Consider the following 17,640-nt stretch of genomic DNA (forward strand, 5'->3'; position numbering starts at 1 on the left):
GTTTCGTTTTCAGTATTTGAAGAACCTGTGATATGTATATTGGTTACCAAAGGATGGAAATATTAATAAATTATGATTTTCCAATTTCCACACGACTGTTACAGTTTACAGTCTTTCCAGTCCAGATTCACTTGCTCTCTGGTTATTGACTTGGGTTACGAACAGACTCCACCAAGTGGTAAGGAAGAGAACTGCGCCTAACAGAAGCAATGGGTTTTGTTTTGATTTGTTAGACCGTCAGTATATCTCCTTATAGTCGAAATAATATTATTATCATACATATATTTATATGTGGTACATTTAGGATGTAGCCTATGTCTGAAGAAATGGAACAAAATAATTACCACACAAGATTCTGATGTGACCAGTGCTGGGTGTGTAGCCTAAGCTGTGGATTAAAGTAGAGTGATTGCAAGAAACAAAGACATTTGCTGCGACGAAGACAGCGTTTTAAGGTAGGCCTACACCGTTTGGTTATACATTTTGTTGACTTATGGTTGTGGTTTGAAGTAGCTAGGTTTGGCTTATTTGCTGCATGGTGGGTTTATTGCACAATGTAGACAGACTTTTTGTAAGCTATAGGCTACCCAGATAGCAAGCTTACATTGAATCGATGTAGAATCAGCATTCCATTGCCGACGCTAAACCATTGAAACAACATCAGATGTCGATGTTGATTTAGCATCAGTTTGCACCCTCGACTAACATTGAAACTATGTTGATTTTGTAACTATGGATCCACGTAACTTCAACTGTATTTCGATACGTGCCTATATTGAAACAACATTGACATTTTGACGTAACTAAAAATCAATGAGCTTTCAATGTTATTTCAATAGAAAACCTACCAGAATTATCTGGCTCATATATCCTGCTTTATCTACAGCCAGGATCCACATTTTAATAATATAAAATAATAAATATGAAACACAAGATGTTTATTAAGAAAGATGTTTATTATTTGAATTATTTTAATTACTGTCACCGCGACTGGCACCTCCAGCTCTGTCCGGCGCATAGCGCAGCCATGCACAGCTTGTGTAAAAACAAGATCATCCATCCGATTCCCACCAGGCTGTTGAGCGAGGGCATCTGAAACACACAAAATATAGTTTTAATTAAAATGAATCCTAACAACACACATCGGTCCATAAAACTTTTCAAATCCCATATCGTGCAATTTCTGAAAATATTGTAATGGGTGTTATCACAACAGGTGTAGGCTGATCGTGTTGCGATATAGGCTAGAGTAGGCCTACATCTGTTGTGATAACATCCATTACACCTTACACATCTGGAGGAATACAGCAGGAAATATGGTATTGTGGGATGAATGTACCGTATCCTTACCGTTAGCAGGGCGTTCTGTTGGAGTCTTCCTAATCAAGGTCCCCGACCTCTGCTGCGTCTGTCTCCCTCCTCCTCCATCTCTGGCCATCGGTCCTACTGGGCTGTTAGGTCGTTATGATTGTGATGGGCCAGGAAAGTCAGAGCTGGAGCTCTCGTTGTGGCCGTGGAAGGTCTAAAGCACATACACACAAGTTAAGTTTATTACGTTTTAAGTGTGTGTTCCAGCAACTGACACCAGTACACGTATCCTACTGCTAGCTGCAGTTGGCTGCAGTAAAGCTTGCTAGCCGGCTAGCCTGTTTCATTCAGCTTGTGTTGCCGATCGTAGGTGATCGGAGGAAATCGGCCGTGACCGCACCAGGCGCTCTCAATAGGAAAACTGTGGCCGTTTATGGATCGCGGGACACTTACTGTGTAAAAGTATGAAAGAGTGCTTACCTATAATTGTTCCTGGATCCGAGCGTGCGCCACTCTTTGTCTTGTCCCGTTCAGCAACGACCGATAACTTCAATCTTTCCCGGTAAACTATATATCAATGGCCTTTCGATCATACGTGATTACCAAATATCAATGATACATCAATCATAATAAGGACGACCTTGAATCAATGTTGTTTCAATATCATTGCTGTCAACTTTATTTTAGGTCGGGTTACATCGGTTTAACAATGGTGATTCAACATCTATTTTGCATCAATATTTCAATGTCGACCATTCTGATGATTCAGATGGAAAATCAATATCTATTCAATGTCAGCTTGCTATCTGGGATACTGTACTATATTTTGTAAGCCTACTCTTCTAAAAATCCCCACACTCAAAACTTTGTGCCCATGCTCATCCTGTCTTCCTTAAACGATATTTCAATTTCAAACTGTCAAAATGACAGTGGAGTGCACATTTGCATGGAACAGTAGCGTGATGTAGCCTAACCTAGTAGGCCTATGAATGCTTTGGACTGTGATGATGGCTCCCGTGGTGAGGTCTACTTTTTGAAGTGGGTATACTGTATATTTGAGCATTTTTTGATGTGTGTATAGTCTACTGTATATATTTGTGCTATTGTAAATAATGGATCAATCAATTTTAAGTGGGTATACTGTAATCCCTGAAATTTTGAAATGGGTGCGTATACCTGCGTTTTACGTAGACTACTGGCTGTGCATTTCATCAAGGTGTAGGCTACAATTCTCCACTTCAGGTTGATATTTTGACAACACTAATGTCCACATGTAGTACGACTGCAGATTTCGTGGCTTTTGTCTTTTTGGTTAGGAAACCATGTTGTTCGCTTTGTTTTTTTTTTGTTTTTTTTTGTTTTTTTAAAGAGGGCCGCCAAGGGGAAAATTCTCCCGGTGGGAAAAGGTGGGCCACTCCGCCCCTGGGTAGGCCTAATGTTCATGAGTAATGTAGGCGCCGTTTTAACGTTCATCAGACGGCAGTCAGCCACAGATCTGTGCTGGCAGCTGTTTGGCGTTCAGGCGCGCGCTAGAGTCTACCGGCCAATTTGGCTAGTGGATGATTTTTTCTACTAGCCAAAATGGAATTTCACACGCATTTGGCCTGTTGGTGTGTGTTAATTTAGAGCCCTGCATATACATATACATATACATATACATATACATATACATATACATATACATATACATATACAGCACAGTTAGAGTAATGTACTTAAATTGATATAATCAGAATTTCCAAATATCTGTATGAGATTGCAAGTAATACCAAGTACAGTAGACCAAATCATCACACTTTATACAAAGTGGTTTATTACCTAGGTACAGTGAGCCTGTTTACTGATCGTTCAGCAATGTGCGGTTATAGGTGTGCTGCTCAAGGGCACTTTAGTCATGGATGAGGGCACTGGAAAACAGACATATTATTCCAGCTGGTACGACATTCAAACCTGAAACCTTCCACTCCTAAGAACGTCTCCCAAGCCATTTGGACACGGCTACCCCTTCAAGCCAAAACCATTAATTTTGGTGGTTGGAAATTATATCCATATATTTCTGTAGATTACATTACGGGTGAAAAGTTTTACAACATCCTAATCCCTCCAGTTATTTATTGCAATTGAAGTTGAAGTCCATAGAAGAGCTTGAAATGTCTCAAAGATGTAAAAAAGGTTTGCTTGCCTTTTTCAAATTGTTTGAACTGGACAGAAGAGGGAAATCTAACCTTTTTCCAACACATTAGTTACATAGATTTGTTGGTGTATTGGAGAATATATGTGTACCCACATCCTTCTCATTGGTTGGTTCGACAAGAGCAGACGTCTTCTTTTGCATGCATGGGGCTCATGTGGCTCATTGGGTGGGTGCTGAGGGATACTGGACACACAGCATCTCGCCCAGAGCGCATCTCGCCCAGGGGTCATCCGTTAATCAGTGTAGAACCGCAACAGGCTATTACTAATGCCAAGGGTGTCTGCACAAGCAAAAGGCGGGTATACAAACCTCTAGACCCACCTCATGCCAGATATCCTGTGCTAAACCAATTGAGGACAAATGAGGACAAGCAGTACATTGAGGACAAATGTAATCAATTAAAAATAATTTCCTATAGGTTCCAAGTAATCACTACCAAATTTAAAATGAAATCTGGAACATTCTTGTGAGAGCGTAGAAAGGACCAATCTCACCTTTCATTTGATGTTCTCTCGTCCTAGTTCAGAGCACATCTAGTCATGCAAGTGTATTATATACTGTAGGATTTTCTCCAGGGCAGCTGACAGCTTTGCATGGGCCCAGGACAAAACCATCTAAAAGTGGCCCCCAACCCCACCCCCCCAGCCTGGGTCAACTTTGTCCCCCTCTGACCCCTTCGTCCCCCCTGTCGGCTTCCCTTCTTTGCTCCAAGGTATCATATACAGAATTGAATTTGAATAATCAGTGTCTCCCTGTTTTTGAATAGTCCGAGTAAGAGGAGCCCAGGAGCTTACAATGGATAAAGATAGTTTGCATAACTATTTAATTTTGATCTTTGTGATGATTGCTTTTGAACGTGTTTACTGTGCGGAAGTTGTGCTACTTGTATTCTTGTCTGATGCAGATGAAGATGTTCATCCACCCAGACCTTGTTATGCAAAAGGGCTTTATTGTACAAAGCTGCGACTGGACTTCTTCTTGGAGCTTTGGGGGTGGCCTTTAAACCAGTGTTTCCCAACCAGGGGTACGTGTACCACTAGGCGCACGCAAGCACACTGCAGGGGGTACTTGGAAAAATGTTATTTTTATATCAAATGAATGGGGCAGTCACATAAGGACGGAGAAAGTGATATAGATCATGAATTAGGGGGTACTCATGGCACAACTAAGAGGTTTAGGGGGTACGTGAGACAAAAAAGGTTGGGAAACACTGCTTTAAACCGAATACTATTCCATCCGAAACCGAAATACTCCCCTCCCTGCATATCACTATGCTCTGTCTCTCGCCTCATCATTTATTAAAAACACATTTTCTATTTTATAAACTTGTTTTTGTTATGTCCATCAAATGATCGCCCTGTTATAGAAGGATCCCCTTTACCACTTTACAGCTGCAGAATCTACAATACACGTGGTATATCATTGCTGCTGTCACTGCCAACAATGACATCACCACCACATGCTGCCACTCAGCAGAAAGAAGGAGCAAGTCACATTCACCCACATACAGTATACCAATGTTTTAGCCTATTAAGATTCAGAATGTCTCTCTATGAGGGTAGCTACTGTTAAGAAAAACATGTTAACATGTTGGTCAGTGTTGGTCTGTGCTTCCAGTATACTTCCAATGTTTGAATATACTGTATGTGTAATTTTGAGAAATCTGAGACATTTTGGACGCCTATTCCACATTTTGCACAACAAGGGATACAATGTAAACGATGTGATCTCCAGGTGTGAAAAGTAACTAATTACATTTACTGAGGTATTGTAATTGAGCTTTTATGAATAATTTTGTCATTTTTTAAGAAAGGGCCTGGTTTTTAATGATCACAGAGAAGGCAGGCAAGAGCCTGGGCAAGGTCTTTGGAGGATCTCTCAAGGATGCAACATCTATCCAGACAGCCTGTGCTGAATTGGACGGCTGGCTGGCTGATATCTGTGGACAAATAAATCACAGGGCGGCTGATATAGGGTCTGTTAGTATAGGCAAAGTAGGTGGATCTAACAAGAAGCGTCATTTTGTTTCTTTTCCGGTATCCCCTTTATCTCGGGTGAACGCCCCTTTAGGAGACCTTCGGTTAGGAGACCTTCGGAGTCCTGAGGTTGAGAATCAATGAAGTCCCCTTAGCACTGTAGATGGCTGTAGTGCACGTCTTGCGCAAGCACCTCAAACGCCCCCTTAGGAGACCCAACTTGAGCACACGCTTTTGCACTGAGTGGGCGTGTTATGTGATATCTTGCTCTGATTCCGTATTTTTGGTATAGGTCTGTGGTCTGCCAGACCAACATGTTCTGCTCTGCTGCTACCTAGTGGTCAAGTTAGTTTTTACAACACTTGAGAGTTGTTATTGACATCCTGTGTGCAAGTAATTTCTCCAAACTCATGTCAGCTTTATATTGGAAATTAACATTTAAAATAAAGATTTGATCAATCTGAAAAATAACATTTGTCAAACCAACTTTAAAACAATAGACAAATTTCCTCATTTGCCACAAGGCTTAATCCAGATAGGCCTTACATCTATACCCAAGTCAACAATGATGACAGAAGATAGAGGACACAAGTTTTGAGAAATGACTTGCATTTCCTGTTTATATATGGTAACCTGGCTCTTGTCAGATGAATGTGGTTCCACCAAGGAGAATTTAAATTACTCCTTCCAAGCGTAAATGCTTTTAGAGAGAGAGAGAGAGAGAGAGAGAGAGAGAGAGAGAAAGAAAGAGAAAGAGAAAGAGAAAGAGAGAGAAAGAGAGTTTGACTTGGGGTAGGATGAGGTTGACAATCTTCTCGACCCTTATAGTGAGGGTAAAAGTGTGAGGGTGAAAGCAAAGCAATTTAAGAACAAGAATCATTACAAAAAATAGAAATAAATAAAACAAAAGTATGGCTGGACAATATTCCAATAAAACCATGAAACAATGTCACAATAAAATGACCATAAACAATATCACAGTTGGGATAATAGTTGGATGGATAGTATTTACACTTAAAAATATTGTGGTGATACAGTTCATGATTTTTTCTTTGTCAAGTAACAAAGAAGAACAGCTTTGTCAAGCATTCAGTGATCCATTTTGGAAACAGTCGGGTGAACTCCTCGTCTAATGTGCCATCTGTGTTAAGAATCCTGTTCCCAAAGACTCATTTTAGTCATTACTTAGGTAGCATGTATAGATTGAACTAGATTATTTTCACGATTACAGAGATTAATTTGAATTTATAGCATCCATTCCCACTAGCGTTGAAAACTGCAGGACGGATACACACAACAGCCTAGCACCAGCATATCTTGTTGTTCCGAATCTGACTGGTTGTATTGCCTGATGACTGATGAACATTTTGCCTTGATTTCAGTCTTGAGTCCTTGATGCTAGTAGAACCAGTTGAGTGTCGTCAACAGCAGGAAAATGGTGACGCTGGCGAGGTAGGACAGGAAGTAGATGACATCGATGACCCTGGCCAGCCTGGTCACACACACACCCTCCGCCAGCCTGGTCACACACACACCCTCCGCCAGCCTGGTCACACACCCACAGTCCGGCCCGCAAGTCCAGGTGCCTTTGTCCACGTCCACTCCTGAGACACACACACACACACACACACACACACACACACACACACACACACACACACACACACACACACACACACACACACACACACACACACACACACACACACACACACACACACACACACACACAAACACACACACACACACAAACACAAACACACACACATACACACCAGTGGGTCACTCACACCGTGCCTTGCCACACTTATTTACTGCCCTCTAGGCTTGACCCTGACCCTGCAGCTTTGGCATATCTTGTTCATGCATGTTCTGCCTCCCCAAGGGAGCAGTGCGGCGGGAGTCCAACGGACAACCTTTGGCCTGCAAGTCTGATGCCCTAACCCAGGGCTGGACTGGCCATCTGGCATACAGGTGAGTCAGTTCTGCGCCGCTAATTATGAGTCAGTCCAGCCCTGCCTTAAACGCTGAACTGACCCATGACGGCTGTATACTGTAATGACACTCACCCTGCTCACTGTCAGGTGACCCTTCTGGGGTCACTCCTGGGGTCAAAGCTGGGGTCACAGCAGGGCTCGTGGCCGTCCTGGCCCGCCGAGATCCCGTCCTCAGGAGGAAACTGACAAAGATGGTCTCCAGCAGACTCAGCGCCACAAACGAGAAGATCCCCAGACAGTAGATTCCTTCAGGAGAACACACGCACACACACACACACACACGCACACGCACATGCACACACACACACACACACACACACACATTCTATTCTCCATCACACAGCTACAGCATACAAGGATACGATGATAAAAAAAAAAATATTGGTCACATACACATACTATTACACATCTACTGCATTTCACACACACACACATGCACAACACATCACAACACGTACAGTCCATCAGGCACTTCATCACATTCTCCCAATTACCCGGTAATCACACACGCATTCAGCAATGTTAAATGCCATGCTATTCAAGGAGAGACACTCTCAGCTGTCCACGACCAACCTAGCTTCACGCCGCCAGTAATAGGGGGCAACCACCATTCCGACATACCACCATTCCGACACACCTCCACACTTTTTCATACCGCCATTCCAACACCAAGTTACTTATGGGGAGCTGTCCACACGCGTTTCTGGAGCTGTCCAAGTGTGTGATGCTGAAATCTGTGTATGTTCCGAGTGAAGCACAGAGAAGATATATCCCGTAGGCCTATCTATGAGAGGCTGGGGGAGAGAAGTCACCGATATACCAATCTGATCACATACAGTATCAATACATTCCTTTCAGTTCTGGATGCCCGACGTGCATGCTCAACTCGACAGATATTGTACAGCACTGGCTGGCTCATTTTGCCATTGACCTAAAAAACACATCTTGTAACTTGTGTCATTGGAACCGTTATATACCACTTGCGAGCTAATAAGGTAACAAAAGGAGAGGTAGCAGAGAAGTAACTGTCTACGGGAGAAACGGACGGCGCAACCTCAAGTTGAAGCTGTGTCGGCAATACAAGATCCCTCTCCTGCAACTTTAAGATTTGATGATGCCTCTCAGATAAGTAAAACTACACAGTCTTCCTGCGCTAGAAGGCTAGGTCTTGATGCTATGAAATTAGTGAACAATGAACAAAATTAAAAATACACCGCACACTGCTTACTGTTCTTTTTCTTACTTTACTGTTATTAATTGTGTTCATTGTTCACCTTCTTCTGCCTCACACCTGCACCTGTGTTGCTGAGGGTTTGTGCACAAGGACTCTCTTGAGCTATGAAATTAGGTTATGTTTTCCAGCGTTTTTTTTAAAGGACTTTTGTTAACACTTTACATTACAGATCGCGAATAAGGTGGTAGTTTTATGGTAATTTCCCATGTAATTTCAGTATAATTTCAAATCCATTGTGACTGACAAGCAGATTAATGAGGAAGGGGTACTCATGGTGATGATGACAAACAGATCAACCAATGGTTGGTATGTCCATGATAACAGACAGGTGGACTGACCAATCAGGTTCAGCGTTCACAGTGAGTGACAGGGGTGACTGACCAATCAGGGGGATGTGCTGGTCGGTGGAGGGCAGCATGTCGTGGAGGATGAGCAGCAGCACGGAGATGGCCAGCAGCACGGTGACCTTGAAGCTCAGCTTCTCGCCGCCGCGCTCGCTGATGAAGAAGGAGGCCAGGTCCAGCAGCAGGAAGTAGAGCACGGGGAGCAGGAAGTTGACCACGTAGAGGAGGGGCCTCCTGCCCATGCTGACCTGGGGTTGGATACATAGGCCATTTCTCAATGTCAAGGACTTTTAGGAAAAGCACAACAATTACCTCCTCTTAATGTATGTTCTCTACAAGTCTTCTGTTGTCCAGTCTTGCACTTTAAATGTCTGTATGAGCACTGTCTATGTCCATACTGTCTTATGTCCATGTATAAGTACTGTCTATGTCTATACTGTCTATGTCCTTACCTAGATTAGTCTATGTCTGCATGGGAAAGCAAGAAATGTAATTTCAAATTCTTTGTATGACCAGTGCATGTAAAGAAATTGACAATAAAACCTACCTGACTTGACTTGACTTGAAGTGTATCGAGCCTTAGAAGTGTGTGAGACTAATTAGTCACGCCCAGTGATTGGATACTCCGCAGAATTCACCAAAGAGTATCCAATCACTGGGCATGATTACGAAGGCTGATCAACTTGGAAGGGTGCACACTAGAATTTGAGAAATGGCCATAGAGTTATATTACTGTATATAGTTGACCACATAGAGGAGGGGTCTCCTGTCCATGGTGATCGCAGATACATACAGTTACATTAGGATACTGTAGAGGAGGGACTGTCCTGAAGTCTATTTTTTGTTAATGTTCTTGCTACTAAAGTAAGATTGTGATCAGAAAGCACAGTGAGTATTTTGTTATCCTTTCTGGTTTGTTAGAGAAGACAAGATCCAACATTGTGCTTGACCTTTTTGTTACCCCTGTTGGTCCTTTAATCAGTTGTTGCAGGTTGTATATGAACAGTTCATATGCAAAACCCCTTATGTGCCTTTACAGAAACGTTTCATAATTAATTTGTATGTAATACAAATCTATCAAAATTGCAAATTTTTTAATGGCATTTATGCAATTTAAATATTTAAATGTATTATCAAGTACACACATTTAAACCAAACCAACAAGGGTGTTCCCTAAATGGAGATAGGGGGTTTTGCATCTGAGCTCTTCACATAGGCCTCACACTGCAGTTTTGTCACTGGTCCTGCTTACAGGGTTAAGGTGAAAAGGGAAGTGTGCCTCTTCAATTTCTTAGTGGCCTCAGCCAAGTTGGCCATATGGCGAACCCGAAAAAATAGAAATCTTGGGGAGGGGACAACAGACCCCGTGGACGTTTTAAAGGGGATGGTGGGGTGTAGGGTCAAGGTGGAGTTCGCATATTACAAATTGGTGAATGATGTGGATTCTTTTTTGGGAATTTGGGCATTGGGAGGACTGTTGTGTGAGGTGGATGAGGAGGAGAGGTTGGTGTTGAGGCTGTAAGGAGGAAACTGGTTTGGTTTGGGTTTTGGTTTTGTTTTTTCTTTGCTTTGCTTAAAAAATGATGATGTTTTCAAGGCTTTGTAAAAATCTGAATCTTTTGGTCCAATAAAGGACTTTTTAAACCTCTTCACATAGGCCTATACGTAGTTATATTACTGTTCATCAGAAAGTTTACCACGTAGAGGGGGGGGCCTGGATACATTATAGTCATGTTAGTAGAGGAGCGGCCTCCTTCCTATGGGGCGGATACATACATAGGCCCCATACAGTTATATTACTGTGTAGAGGAGCGGCCTCTAGATCTGGATACACATAGCTACAGTATATTGCTGTAGAAGAGGGCTCTACTGTCCTGCCCATCCTGATCTGGGGGACGCATAGAGTTATATTACTCTATGTACAGTAGTTGTTCATGCTGATCTGTATATAGTGCATTTATGACTTAACCCCAAACTTTTGAAGAAAAAGGTTTCTCAGTGCTTTAAAGTAGTATCAGATGTACTGATCTGTATACACAAGTACAGTCTCTGAGTGGGTGGGTGAGTGGGTGAGTGGGTGAGTGAGTGGGTGAGTGGGTGAGTGAGTGAGTGAGTGAGTGAGTGAGTGAGTGAGTGAGTGAGTGTGAGTGAGTGAGTGAGTGAGTGAGTGTGTGTGTGTGTGTGTGTGTGTGTGTGTGTGTGTGTGTGTGTGTGTGTGTGTGTGTGTGTGTGTGTGTGTGTGTGTTGAGAGAGAGAGAGAGAGGGGAGGGAGAGAGAGAGAGAGAGAGAGAGAGAGAGAGAGAGAGAGAGAGAGAGAGGACGACAGACAGACAGAGAGAGAGAGAGAGAGAGACAGAGAGAGAGAGAGAGAGAGAGAGAGAGAGAGAGAGAGAGTACCGTGTAGACCAGCTGATCCCAGACGAAGACCCCGATGGTGAGGTTGACTCTGCTGATGTCAACGTTGATCAGCTCCCACTCCCCCATGGACTGGAACATCTTGCGGGAGTTTTCCGTCACCGTGGAGGCGTTGTAGGCTGACATCAGCCTCAGCTCCTCAACTGGACACCAACAGAGATTATTAATCACACACACACACACACACACACTCTAAGAAGGAATGTGTCATTTTTGACACATGTTCTGTGTTAAGGTGATTTTAACACATAGTGTGTGGAATATGACAACATGTGTGTTATTTGGTTTAAATGCTATGTTTGACACATTTTGTGTAAAAAAATGCATATTAATAATTCTTATCCTAAATGTATTTTAAATTTACAATGAAGCCAAATACTCATCGCAAACAGGACTGTGGTTTGAATATTACACAAAAATAGTTTTTAATTCTTTGATTCCTTGTTCTTACACTTTTACTACCCCTTTCTTGCACACATCTTCAAATGACACAAAATGTGTTGTCCCTGAGCACACACATTCAAATGTGTTGTCCCTGAGCACACACATATTGTGTCATTTCTGACACAGTACTTTTTAGAGTGCACACACACACACACACACACACACACACACACAAAGGCGTGCACGTACTGGGGTAGATGAATGATATGAGCGTGATGGTGCATCGCTGGGTGTCGAAGGGGAACTTGTAGAGGTCCATCCTGCAGGAGGTGGTCATGCGATAGCTGTCACTGGTGTAGACCACACCCCCGGGCAGCAGCTGGGCATAGGGACTCTCTTTCATGCCTGCTTCGGTCTCTATGCTGATGAACACAAACACACAGTTTACTTCTTCATTTGGAATGACAGACTGACCTAGATGTGTTTCACATTACATTACATTTAGCTGACACTTTTATGCAGAATGACTTACATTTGCTATTTTTCAGGGTATTGGTTACAGTCCCTGGAGCAATGTGGGGTTAGGTGCCTTGCTCAAGGGCACTTCAGCCATGGATGCAGGTGTAGGGAGAGGTCAGGTGGGATACGAACCCTCATATTGTAAGACCAACTCCCTAACCGTTAGGGCACCGCTGTGTATCATTGCACAAGCCAAATTTCATAGGGATTTTAAACAAAACTAAAATAATCTGCTTACTGAGTGTCCTAAGGATATGTGTGGCACCTAGTATATTGCCAAATGAAGAGGCTCCCAATTATGTTGGATACTGAGCAGAAGTTGCTCAATTTTTCGCCTGTTGTTTAGAGAGTGCCCAGATCTGTGGGCCACGCGCACACATTTTATGTACATGGTCCAAACTACAAAATATTAATTCAACAGTTTTACAGGAGTAGTCACAGTTATGTAGTGCATTGCACAATGGTTGGTATTTCAATGTTTTGTAGGAAAAGCACATTTCCATGTAGCTGTCAAAAGAACAACCAATTTCTACTAGAATAATGGATTTATTCTGTTCAGGCATAGGCCTATAAGGTGAATGCTTGATAACAACCCCGTATCACACTGATAATTTTTTAGAGATAAGCAATCTATTGTAACACGTCCAAAATGAATTGATTGGAAGATGTTAGCCTTGCGCAGCTCTTTTAGGGTCGATGCTACAATGTAGTCATAACATGTGACGTATAGTCCATTGTAAGCAGGGCAACCGTTTATTACACCAACACACACACACACACACACACACACACACACACACACACACACACACACACACACACACACACACACACACACACACACACACACACACACACACACACACACACACACACACACACACACAAACACAAACACACACACATGCATACATGAAAAAAATAAATCCTAATTCGCACTCTTAGCACCTCAATGCATATCCCCATGAATGGCATTTCTTAAATTTTAATCGCTGACATTGTGCCAGAAATTCCAGAATACAGACACAGAAACGTATGCAATGCACATGCTCACTTTTCTGTAATGGTCAAGTCAGGCATCCATAGCCGGTCTTTGGGAACAGAGATGCGTCCGATTCCACAGAAGTCTTCAGGTGTCCAGCGGGTGAACTCATTTATCCAGCCCTGTCAAGCATGCACATTGCACATGTTAGAGGGGAGCGGAGGAAGAGGTGAGAGAAGAGGAGAAGAGAAAGAGGAGAGAGGGAAGGAGGGGGTGAAAAAGAGGAAAGAGAAAATAGGGGGCAAAAGAGGTGGAGGAAGGAAGGTGAGGAAAGGCTGCCAGTCTCACACACACACACACACACACACACACACACACACACACACACACACACACACACACACACACACACACACACACACACACACACACACACACACACACACACACACACACACACACACCCAAACTCTCTCTCTCTCTCTCTCTCTCTCTCTCTCTCTCTCTCTCTCTCTCTCTCTCTCTCTCTCTCTCTCTCTCTCTCTCTCTCTCTCTCAAACATAGGCTAACACTTACCACTACTATGTAAACTTGTGGTGAGAAGCTCTGAGCCTTTTCATCCTGTGGTAGGCAAAAGAAGCAGGAGCATTTCAAACCAATCAGAAGCACAGAGCTGCAATATGGCTGCAAACAGACACACACACACACACACACACACACACACACACGCACACGCACACGAACACGCACACGCACACGCACACGCACACGCACACGCACACGCACACGCACACGCACACACACACACACTGACCACTTCTATGATGCCTTGTAGATAGAGGTTGACGTAGACTATGGTGGGCTCAGTCCAGGTCCAGACGGGCCGTATGTGGGACAGCGTGGTGTTGATGTTAGTCGACAAGCCCACGTGAGCCAGAACCCCCTGGTAGCTGCAGTTCCCAGAGCCAGCAGCACGCACGCACACTGCAGCACAACCCACACACTGTTAGTTAGGCATGCTCACACAGTCACACACACAGTCACACACATGCTTACATCTCTAACATGTCATTTAGTATCCCTGTTTGAGTTAGTGGATCCACTGGCAAGCCCGCCGACAGGAGGGGGGGGGCAAAGGGGTCAGTTGTCCCGGGCCCAGGGAATGAAGGGGCCCAGAATTGGGACCCCATTACTATACATTGTAGGTATTGAGATGGGGGCATTTTTACACGTTTTTTTTTCCAGGGCCTAGCAAAAGCTGTGTGTGTGTGTGGGGGGGGGGGACCTTCCCTTCTGAGAGAAAAACAGCAACCATGGACCCACCTCTTTTCACTCACATACCTGGGATGTTTTATGGGGGAAGCCCTGGACAAATTAAGGAGATGGACGTTAGTTCAGAATGTTCATTCATTACACTAAGCCAACGTTTTCATCAAAATTGACTTACAGCTATTGGTTACAGTTTCCTGGAGCAGTATAGGGTTTGGTGCCTTGCTCAAGGGCACCTCAACCATTGAGTGTGGCAGGGAGTGCAAGGGTGGGATTTGACCCTGCAACCCTCTGATCTGAAGTCCATTTCCCTGTTAGGCCATGGCTGACCCTTATTTACTGTCACCCCGAAGGGCCATGAACCCTCAATCTTCTGATGGTACACTCTCAGAAATAAAGGTACAGAATTCGTCGCTGTGGCAGTACCCTCAAGGGGAGTACCATTGCGTCGCTTGATTGGTACCCCAGAAAAGAGGTGCATTAAGTTTCTTGCAATGTCGACCGATGTGCATCTGTCACCTCTTTTTTGTGGTACACTACCAATCAAGCAATGCAATGGTACTCCCCTTGAGGGTGCTGCCACAGCGACGAGTTCTGTACCTTTATTTCTGGGAGTGTACCATCCATACGTGCACAATCTTAAAGTACAATCTATTTTCCCATAAGGGCAAGGCCCTCACCAATGAAGCACCATTGTAATTGTGTTCCTGTCAAACTCTTGAGGCACTTTGAGCCGTCACACTACTGTTTGACGATGAGTGTGTCAGAAACCTTGCTTTTTGGATTGTTCATCCTTTGACCTAGTTTATCCCTTGACCATTCTGTCACAAACTCACACACACACACACACACACACACACACACACACACACACACACACACACACACACACACACACACACACACACACACACACACACACACACACGATAAAAAGCTCTTACCCCATATAGGCATTACCACCAGCAGGCCCAGGATGATCGTGCTGTAAGATGCATACATGCTGTGCTGCATCAATCTTGATACACACAAACATACACTCACACAATCTTACACTGGCAGTCATCTCACAATTCACTGCTGCTGACACAGGTGACACACGGTACTATTTATGCCCTACCCTCTCTTGCTTGATATGTCTGCCTACACACACACACACACACACACACACACACACACACACACACACACACACACACACACACACACACACACACACACACACACACACACAAACACAAAGACACACACACACACACACACACACACACACACACACACACACACACACACACACACGCACAAACGCACACACACACACGTTCATGTACATGGTACATGCAGACATGCATACTTATTTACACAGTCACGCCTGTCTGAAAAAACATCATTATAGAGGTCAGACATCAACAATGGCCCATGACTCTGCTCACATTTAATGGGACACGCACTGTATGTATATACACATACACATACACATACGGGACAGGTAGGCCTATATTGTGTGCGTGTGCACGTCCGCGTGCGTGTGTGTTTTGCTTACATATCCTGGCAGAATGTACAATTTCTTGAAATAAATATAGACTTCTTTCTTGGGCAGCCATGGCCTAGTGGTTAGGGGGGGAGGTGGACTTCAGATCAAAGGGTTGCAGGTTCGAATCCTACCCTAACCTCTCAACCTCTCCCTAAACCTCCACCCATGGCTGAGGTGCCTTTGAGCAAGGCCCCTAACCCCACTCTGCTCATGGACTGTAATCAATACCCTGTTATCGGTAAGTCACTTTGGATTTTAAAAAAAGCGTCAGCTAAGCGTAATATAGTGTAGTACTTTCACTTGTGGTTAGCTGAAGTCATTTAGACATTTTTACTGTGTGTAGCCTCTTACTGCAGATGGGGTCACCAACGGGCCTATTCACTATTTGCTGAAAATACACAACTACATCATAGCAACATTGCTATGACATTACAGAGGTCCTTAAGTAACGGATTAAGACATAGCCATTACAATTTTGGTGACAGTATTGTTATAACATAGGCTCTGTGCTGACTAAGGGTTTAAACAGAAAATAGACAATGACCCTTATCGTGGGTTTTTACTTACCCTGGTGATTAACCCGATGCCCCGACAACATGCACACAACTTGATACAAAAGGGATTTGAATGGCCAACGTAGATAAGCATCTTCAGTCTGTTTGCCTGTAATTACTGTGTGTACAAAAGGCCAGAGAGCTGCCGGGAGAGGTCTTGGATCCCTCATCCAGTATGTCATTGACGTTGTTCAGATTGTAAGCCGTGTGGAGAAAACAATATGTTTATCAAAATATCTATGAGCAGATTTAGATGAATTATAAAACAGTAAAGACAGTTAGCGCATAAAAATATGAATGCCAATCAGCACTGTTCCAATCTAATTAAGAAATGAAAAGAAAGTTTTCTGCTTTAAGCAAACCACTGTCATGTAAACCCGGTAATCTGATCAACTAATCTGCCAACTGTTTTGTCCTCTGAAGCTGAATGCCTTCTCCACTGCTATCACAAGACTTTGAGCTACTAGTGATTTTTAAATGGTCATTATATTACAGCAGTGGTTCCCAAGCAAGGGGCCGGGACCCCTGGGCGGGTCGCAGAGATACTGCAGGGGGGAGTCCCACAAAAAAAATTATGAAAACGAGGGGAAGCACTGGTTAATAGTTAACATGACTCCATAAATTAGAAACAGAAAGGCCAATAGGCCAACATTTTTTTTTTTTACTTTCCCTTTGAATGTTAAATTTGAGTATTGCTATAGTAATAGACAAGTAGTATTTGGCATTTAGAATATGTTGGGCGGGGGTCACAACATTCTTAGGTGAAAAGAAAAAGTTTGGTAACTAACCAGTGTATAACAGTAAGACCTTTTTACTTGTAAACCTTTTAATTTCCATGAGCAAGTACAGCCAGTTGTCAAAAAAGAGATGTCAGGATTGTTTGTCTCTCAACCAATTTCTAATACACCTTATCAAGCCAAGGCCAGTCTC

The 17,640-nt window shown here is 43.4% G+C and overlaps 1 protein-coding gene across 1 annotated transcript; it reads right to left on the reverse strand.

The window, feature by feature from the left end:
* Positions 1-6,876: 6,876 nt before the first annotated feature.
* LOC134466965 (5-hydroxytryptamine receptor 3C-like) lies at positions 6,877-12,189 on the reverse strand. Its single transcript, XM_063220893.1, has 5 exons — positions 12,102-12,189; positions 11,451-11,611; positions 9,091-9,301; positions 7,568-7,721; positions 6,877-6,970 (listed from the first exon to the last, which is right to left on the reverse strand). The coding sequence occupies exons 1-5, from the start codon at positions 12,187-12,189 to the stop codon at positions 6,877-6,879; spliced, it is 708 nt and encodes a 235-aa protein (XP_063076963.1).
* Positions 12,190-17,640: the final 5,451 nt, after the last annotated feature.

The sequence above is a fragment of the Engraulis encrasicolus genome, chromosome 17 (assembly GCF_034702125.1).
Source record: "Engraulis encrasicolus isolate BLACKSEA-1 chromosome 17, IST_EnEncr_1.0, whole genome shotgun sequence".
Taxonomy (NCBI): Eukaryota; Metazoa; Chordata; class Actinopteri; order Clupeiformes; family Engraulidae; genus Engraulis; species Engraulis encrasicolus.

Bases quoted from the DNA above. Each gene is read 5' to 3' on its own strand.
- LOC134466965 (XM_063220893.1), bottom strand. From the start codon at position 12,189: ATGACCACCTCCTGCAGGATGGACCTCTACAAGTTCCCCTTCGACACC. The intron at 11,612-12,101 runs GTACGTGCACGC...GTTGGTGTCCAG, and splicing joins CATATCATTCATCTACCCCA to TTGAGGAGCTGAGGCTGATG. The intron at 9,302-11,450 runs GTACTCTCTCTC...ATCCAACCCCAG, and splicing joins GGGATCAGCTGGTCTACACG to GTCAGCATGGGCAGGAGGCC.